Raw genomic sequence first — 8259 nt, 5'->3', positions numbered from 1 at the left:
AGAGCAGCAGCGGCAGCAGCAGACTGAAGCTTGTCTAAATAATCCACGGCTGGGCTTCTTTTATAAGCCCCTATAAAGGAGATAAATCAATAAGGCTTGCATAGCTGGGGGCGGCGGTCGTCTGTGCTGTACGTACACCTGAATTTTCAACAGCATTTATAATGAATTTCGTTGGGGATCCAAAGAAAAGAAGTCAACCCCTCCTCATAGCTGCAAACGAGGCCCTAGGGGCCCCCCCAGCGCACAGCAGCCTCAGCTGTACGCACCTGGGCCCCCCCCCTTCATTGCTGCGGAAGCCGATTGCAGTAATGTGTTTGCTTAATATATTAACTGCATTTCTTTTAGTTAGCTGAACCCGGTGCTGCTGCTGTTGCTGCTGCTGCAGTGTATAGACACACTGGAGACTGCTCCATAGGGGTCTCTGCTCCGAGAGTGATATATAACATTCATACATACACCAAAACAAAGACAAAGACACAGGCGGCTGTCTTTAATAACTAAAAAGAAATAAAATTAAGTTTAAACAACATAAATAATGCAGTATTAGACTCCTAAACCCTTAAGGACTTAGCGATAAAGATAGTAACCCTTGTAGAACAACACCAGGCGCCGCACCTGTAAGGGTTACCTAACGTGGGATCGTCTCCCAACGTGAGATCGTCTCCCAGTTCTGGATCGTCTCCCAATATGGGATCGATCCCAACACGGTATCGCCTCCCAGTCCTAGATCGTCTCCTAATATGGGATCGATCCCAACGCGGGATCGTCTCCCAGTACGGGATCGTCCCCCAATACGGGATCGTTTCTGGGATCGTCTCCCAGCGCTGTCACCAGCAGCCTCTCTCTCTCTCTCTCCACCGAAACTGTGTTATGAGAGGATGTCTTTTACTTTTGGGTTGGCTATCTAGCCAACAATGAGCTAGCGAGTTAGCCAGCTAGCGCCCCGTACAGCTAGCTAGTTAGTTAGTTAGCTAGCTAGCTAGCCATCAGCCGTCTGAAGGAACACTGTCGGATTCCAATTAATCCACAGGGGCAGCCTGAAATGCCTCAAGTGACTTTCGCAGCCTAAACGCCCCCGCAATAATTCTGAATGCTTAAATATAAAAATACAAAAGTATATATATATATATATGCGCGAATGCATACATAGACGCATAGATATAATTGTACATTATATATGCATATATATATAATTTATACAGTAACGTACACACATCGTAAGACGCTTCTATAATATATAATTGCATGCGTAGCAAACTGTATAGAGAATACATAGAGGTAAGGCTCCTATGCATATGATTATTGTAAAGCGTACCGTATGCATGCACCCTAAGCGTATAATATGCATATTATAATAATTGATTGTAATAAAGTCTACACTGTGCATACACCCCAAGTGTATATACCAACATTAGGGCCCCCTCAGTGTCCTCCAGGGGGGAACTGTTTATTTGCTGCTTCTCAGCAGCACTTCTTCTTTGCTGCTACACAACAATTGGGATAGATGGCCTCTTATGCTGCGGTGTATGTACACCTGCGTACACTCCATGCACGCTCATAAACAACCGCTGCGTTGCGGTGTGTCTGCAGCTTTCTTTATGCGCCCTAGCAACCCAGCGTTACAGAAGCCTCAAGGAAACCCCCCAGCTGTACGTGCAGCATGCCTACAGCAAGAGGTAGCAGCAGCAGCAGCAGGGGTGCCCATTGCTGCAGCGCTGCTTGATGTCGTCTAACCACAGCTTTGTGCTGCTGCTGCAGCGCATGCCAGACTAATCTGCTGCTGTCTGTCGCTCTTTAGCAGCAAAACGCCTCCCCGCTAACGTTGCGGCCCCACGGCGGCTTACCACCAGGTGTACACACACCGTGTACACTCGAACCAGCAGCAGCAGCAACAACGGCAGCAGAGTGCCACTTTCAACAGCAAGCAGCAAGCTCAAGGACACCGCAGCTGTAAAGCTACCGGAGTAAGTACTAAGCAGCAGCAGCGTGCTTCACAAGTACTGGGATCGTCTGGGATCGATCGATCCCAGGCGATCCCTAATACACGACTAGCGGTGCCCCGTGTCTGCACACCCCAGCAGCAGAACAGCCCTTTACACAACTCCCTTCACCCCACACGCTCTTCTAAGCAGCTGCAAAGGCTAGACAGCTGGCCGCAACAGGAATCCTAGCTAGCTAGATAGCTGGACAGCTAGCTAGTTCTAGCTGGCTAGCTAGCTACAGTTAGCCGGCTAACTAGCTAGAGCTACCTGGCTAGCTAGCTAGCTGCGGAGACAACACGAAAAGGTAAAGAGACAAACTCAGCTAGCTGCAGACAGATCCAATACAAAACAACCAAGCAGCAGCAGCAAGGAACAGCAGCAAGCAGCAGCACTGAATCTCCGACGCCTTCACCACGCAGCAGCAACTGCTGCAGCTCATGTTAAGCAGACCTGCGCTAGACACATCTACCTTTCTACTTAACCACCACCACCACCATCAGCAGCAGCAGCAGCAGCAGTAGAAGCAGCTACAGCATAACAGCAACAGCAGCAGCTGCAGGTAAGCAAAACACGGCAGGCACTCACCACTCATTGCTACGCTAGCTGTTGCAGCGCGTGGGAGTTGCAACACCTGCTGCAGCAGCAGCAGCTGCTGCTGCTGCTGCATGCGGTATTTCCGCTGCATCTGCAGCAGCACGAGAGAAAGAGGCTCTGTCCTGGGCGCAGCAGCAACAGCAAACAGCAGCAGCAGCTGCTGCGGCAGGGACAGCCATCCGCAGCATGCGGCGCTGCTGCTGTGTTGCTGGGAGCAGCAATCTCCTTGCTGGAACAGCTGAAATGGAGCAAAGGAAAGGTGCTGCTGCTGCTGCTGCCGCTGCTGCTGTTGCAACCGCTGTTGCTGCAGCAGCTGCTGCTGCTGCATTGGGAGCAGCAGCGGCTAGCGATCCCAAGCAACTACGGCGTGAAGGCAGCAGCAAAGGCCTCCCCTTGCAAATTTTTATAATTCTATTTGCTGCATCAGGAGGAAAAAAGCTGGGGCTGAGGGGCAGCTAGACCGTGGGGGACGTCGTGCTGCTGCTGCTGCTGCTGCTGCTGCTGCACCAGCGGGTTGTTGCAGCTGCTGCAGAACCCAGCACAGTTCCTCTCACCCTTGAAAAGAATGTGTCCTCAATAAATCAGGATATGGAGCAGCAGCAGCAGCAGCAGCAGCACAAGGCGCAGCAGCGGTAGCAGCAGCAACGGCGGCAGCGCTGCGCGAGCACCAGTAGCGTCGTGCTGCTGCTGCTGCTGCTGCTGTTGCTGCTGTGCAGCAGCAGTAACTCGTCTGCGAGAACGAAAGAAGAAAGAAAGGCCTGAAATTTCCAGGTTAAAGAACGAATTTGTGTCTCTTTCACGACTTGCTGCTGCTGCTGCTGCAGCAACTCAGCAGACACATATACGTCTGTGCTGCTGCTGCTCCCTGGGTGTCTGCTGCTGCAGCAGCAGCAGACAGCAGCAGCAGTTTCATTTTTCTTTCTGAACTCTTTGTTGCAGTTCAGCGCTCCTTTGTTGTTGACAGACTCTTAGGGAGCAGCTGTTGCGTTGCTGCTGCTGCTACGTTGCTGCTGCTGCTGCTTCTCCTTGGTGCTGCTTCTCCGACGTCTTATCTAACTGCGGCTCAGGTGCCTTTGCTGTTGTTGCTGCAGCAGCAGCATTAAAAGCACGTCTTTCCTTTCTCCCCTGGCAGCTGCTGCGGCTCCAGCTACTGCTGCTGCTGCTGCTGCTGCTGCTGTTCACGACAGCCAACCCGTGGCTGGGTGCAGCACATCCCTGTTGCAGCTGCTGCTCTCTGAGCAGCAACCTGCTGCTGCAGCAAAAATTAAGGCCGGCGTACGAGGCGCCTCTCAACTTCTTGTGTTGCTTCTTATCTGCAGCAGTTCGTGCTGCTGCTGCTGCTGCTGTCGGCCGTGTACATACACCCGAACTTGTTGTACACGCCAAGATGAAGCCCGAATAGTGAGGCTCCATAGATAGTGCTGCATGCACTACTTTGTCTTCAGCAGAAACAGGGGCAGTAGCAGCAGTAGGAACAGCAGCAGCAGCAGCACTACGAGCAGCAGCAGCTGCTGCTGCAGCAACGACAGCAGCAGCAGCAGCAGCAGCGCTTGCAGCACGAGCTGCTGCCGTTGTTGCTGTTGCATTCGTGTAGGTGTTTTCTATGGCATTTGTGCATGGGTTACGAACTTCTTCTGCTACTGCGGTTGCTGCTGCTGCTGCTGTTACTGTTGCTGCTGCAGCGACTTTCTTTTCAAGCTGCTGCTCATTGGAGACTCAGGCGTCGGCAAGTCCTGTTTGCTGCTCCGTTTTGCTGTAAGTACACCATTTGCATCTCTTCTTATTTCTTCTCAAACCCTAAACCCTAAACTACTCCTTGTCTTAGGGTTAAAGCTCTAGGGTCTAGGGTTTGGGGTTGTTTAGGGTTTAGGGTTTAGGGTTTAGGGTTAGATCTGGGGATTTGGGGTTTACTTTTAGGGTTTAGTGTTTAGTGTTTGGGCTTTAGGATTAGGGGTTTCGTTAGGGTTTAGGGTTTAGGGTTTGGGGTTTCGTCAGGGCTGAGGGTCTAGGGTTTAGGGTTTAGGGTTTAGGGTTTGTGTATAGGATGACACGTACACAGAGAGTTACATCAGCACCATCGGCGTCGATTTCAAAATCCGCACAATCGACTTGGATGGTAAAACAGTGAAGCTTCAAATCGTAAGGCTCCTGCTGCTGCTGCTCTTGCTGCTGCTGCTGCTCTTGCTGCTGCTGCTGCTGTTCTTGCTGCTGCTGCTGTTCTTGCTGCTGTTGCTGTTGCTACTGTTCTTGCTGATGCTGCTGGTGCGAGTGTTGCTCTCGCTGTCGGTCTTGCTGCTGCTTTTGCTGCTAGTGTTGCTCTTGCTGCTGGTTTCGCTGCTGTTGTTGCTGTTGCTGCGTTGGTTCTTCCCTTGCATTTTCATACACGGCTATAAATATATCTGTAAACCTTTAAATATATTTCTGAATGAATGAATGAATTAATTAATTAATTAATTATTCTGTTTGCATGCATACATGCGTGCATGCATGCATTTGGGGTGTATATGCACAGTGGGACACCGCGGGGCAGGAGAGGTTTCGCACGATTACTTCTTCGTATTATCGAGGAGCTCACGGCATTGTGGTGGTTTACGACGTCACAGACAGAGAGTCCTTCGCCAATGTTAAAAACTGGATGCATGAGATCGAAAGGTCCGGTGCCTACCTACCCAGCTAGCTAGCTAGCTAGCTAGCCGTATGGCTAGCTAGCTAGCCGTGTAACTAGCTAGCTAGCGGTGTAGCTAGCTAGCTAGCCGTGTAGCTAGCTGGCTAGCCGTGCAGCTAGCTAGCTAGCTAGCTAGATAGCTAAGAGTGTAGCTAGCTAGCTAGCTACCAGTGTAGCTGGGTAGCTAGTTGTGTAGCTAGCTAGCTAACTAGCTGGGTGGATAGTTTAGCGGGTAACGGAGAGATAGACATAGACAAGACCTTTGCAAATGTAAAGAGGTGAATGCATGAGATCGTAAGGCACGATAGCTAGCTAGCTAGCTAGCTAGCTAGACAAGTGGCTAGCTAATTATCTAGACAGGCAGCTGCTACTTTTCTGGCTAGCCATCCAGCTACTCAGCTAGCTACCTACCTAGGTAGCTCCTTGACTATCCCTGTATTCAGCTAGTTATGCATCTAGCTAGCCGCGTAGCTATCGACACGTGGAATGTGTGTGTGTGTGTATTGAAGTTGTTGCTATCCAGCTAGCTAGCTAGCTAGCTATCTATCTAGCTAGCTAGCTGTATAGGTAGATGTGTAGGTAGCTGCACTGGAGTGTGTATGTGTGCTGAGTTTGCTGCAGATATGCAACAGAAGGCGTCAGCAAATTGTTAGTGGGAAACAAGTCCGATCTAACAGCGAAGAAGGTAGTTAGTTATGAAGAAGGCAAAGAGTTAGCAGACTCCTGCAACATCCGCTTCATTGAAACCTCAGCAAAAAATGCTCAAAATGTTGAAGAGGTAATCAACACAATGCTCCTGCTGCTGCTCCTGCTCCTGCTGCTGTTCTTGCTGCTGATGTTGCTGCTGATGTTGCTGCTGATGTTGCTGCTGCTGATTGTGTTGCTGCTGATTTTGGTGCTGCTGATTGTGTTGCTGCTGATGTTGTTGCTGCTAGTGCTTCTAGTGTTGCTGCTGTTCTTGCTGCTGCGGATGCTCCTGCTGCTGCGGGTGTTGCTGCTACTGGTGCTGCATCTTGCAGCATCAGGTGGCGGCATCCCTGCAGCAGCAGCAGCAGCAGCAGGAGGATTCGTTGTTGGCGTGCTGCTGTTTTGTTTTAGAGTATCAATTTATTTATTTATTTATTTATTTATTTATTTATTTATTTATTTTGCTGCTGCTGCTGCAGGCTTTCCATATAATGGCGTCGGAGATTAAAGCGAGAGTGCAGGTGGGGCAGCAGCAAAACAGACAGCAGCAAAACGTGCGCATCGGTCCTTCGCAGCCAGTGAGAGGAACGAGCGGCTGCTGCGGACGCGGCTAAACTGTCTCCTGCAGCAGCAACTGTCTCCTGCAGCAGCAGCTGTCTCGCACAGCAGCAGCAACTGTCTCGCACACAAGCAGCAACTGTCCCGCACAGCAGCAGCAACTGGCTTCTGCAGCAGCAGCTGGTTTCTGCAGCAGCAACTGGTTCCCGCAGCAGCAATTGCCTCCTGCAGCAGCATCTGTCTCCTGCAGCAGCAAATGTCTCCTGCAGCAGCAAATGTCTCCTGCAGCAGCAGGTGTTGCGTACAGCAGCAACTGTCCTCTGCAGCAGCAAATGCCCCTGCAGCAGCAACTGTGGCTTGTAGCAGAACTGTCTCCTGCAGCAGCATCAGTCTCCTGTAGCTGTATGCTGCAGCTGTCTCCGGCTGCTGTCTCCTGCAGCAACAGCTATCTCCTGCTGCAACAGCTGCCTCCTGCAGCAGCAACAGCAGCAGCATCAGCAACAGCCGTCTCCTGCAACAGTAGCTGTGTACAGCAGCAGCAACAGCTGTCTCCTGCAGCATCAGCTGTCTCCAGCAGCAGCAGCAGCAGCAGCTGTCTCCTGCAGCAACAGCTGTCTCCTGCAGCAGCAGCTGTTTCCTCCAGCCGCAGCAGCAGCAGCAGCAGCAGCAACAGCAGCAGCTGTCCCCCTTCTCTTATCCGTTGTTTAGCAGCGGATTGAGGGGCCTTTTGATGCATGCAGACGCTAGGGGAAGTATTAACAAATATTAATAAACAAAGACAAGAGATATATAAACAAATATAAACAAATATTCATAAACAAACAGACAAAGACAGAAGAGAATATAGAAAGATACTTATAAACATATATACTTAACATATATATACATACATATATATATATATAAACATATAAATAAACAAACAGAGACAGATAGAAGTATAAAGAGATGTAAACGAATATAATAAACAGAGACGAATAGTAATATAGATTAAAATAGACAAATATAGAGATAAGATAGGAGATATAAACAAATATAAATTTGATGTCCATACAAACAACAAAAAGGAGACTGCAGCAAATATAAACAAACTGAAGGAGACATCTGGCGACAGAAGGAGACATGCACATGCATATATATTATATATATGCATGTAATATATATATATATATATGCACAACTAAGTGAAGGAGAATATATAAGAAAGCTTGAAAACGCCTTGGGGCCAAGGCGAAGCAAATGCTGCTGCTGTTGCTGCGATTGGTGCTGCTGCTGCTACTACTGCTGGAGTGGTAGGATCTGCTTCGCTGAGCCTCCCTTATCTTCTTTGCTGCTGCTGCTGAAGGGCCACCAAAGCATAGTCCTACTGCAGCAGCAGCAGCAGCAGCAGCAGCAGCAGCAGCAGCAGATGAGGGCGCAGCAGCGTTAGATCATGGTCTTGCTAGCTGCTGTAGCAGGCCCTTGTACATACTAAATAGCAAAATAAATGAATATGTATATATATATAAATAATTATATATATATAGAAATATATATATATATATATCTGTATATATACACGATATTTAATGTATGTACTGAAGACTATTCAGCATCTAGTATTCGTATATTAAAAGTATAGTATGAAGCCACTATATATATATATATGCATAAATATATATATACATATATATATATATATATATATATATATATTTATATGTAGTCCCCGACGTTTGGTATATTATTAGTGTAGTATGAAGGCAGTATCTATATATATATATATATATGTAT

At 48.6% G+C, this 8259-nt stretch overlaps 1 protein-coding gene across 1 annotated transcript; it reads left to right on the top strand.

Moving 5' to 3' along the window:
• Nucleotides 1-3963: 3963 nt before the first annotated feature.
• Nucleotides 3964-7205, top strand: EAH_00048830 (RAS small GTpase, putative; the record flags this gene model as incomplete). The annotated part of the gene is made up of 7 exons (XM_013391378.1): nt 3964-3977; nt 4259-4331; nt 4620-4715; nt 5089-5228; nt 5863-6019; nt 6261-6319; nt 6557-7205. The coding sequence occupies 7 exons, from the start codon at nt 3964-3966 to the stop codon at nt 7203-7205; spliced, it is 1188 nt and encodes a 395-aa protein (XP_013246832.1).
• Between the last annotated feature and the right edge of the window lie 1054 nt (nt 7206-8259).

The sequence above is a fragment of the Eimeria acervulina genome, genomic scaffold (genome assembly GCF_000499425.1).
Source record: "Eimeria acervulina Houghton genomic scaffold, Eah_scaff778, whole genome shotgun sequence".
NCBI lineage: Eukaryota > Apicomplexa > Conoidasida > Eucoccidiorida > Eimeriidae > Eimeria > Eimeria acervulina.
This window is presented reverse-complemented; position numbering and strand designations above follow the sequence as displayed.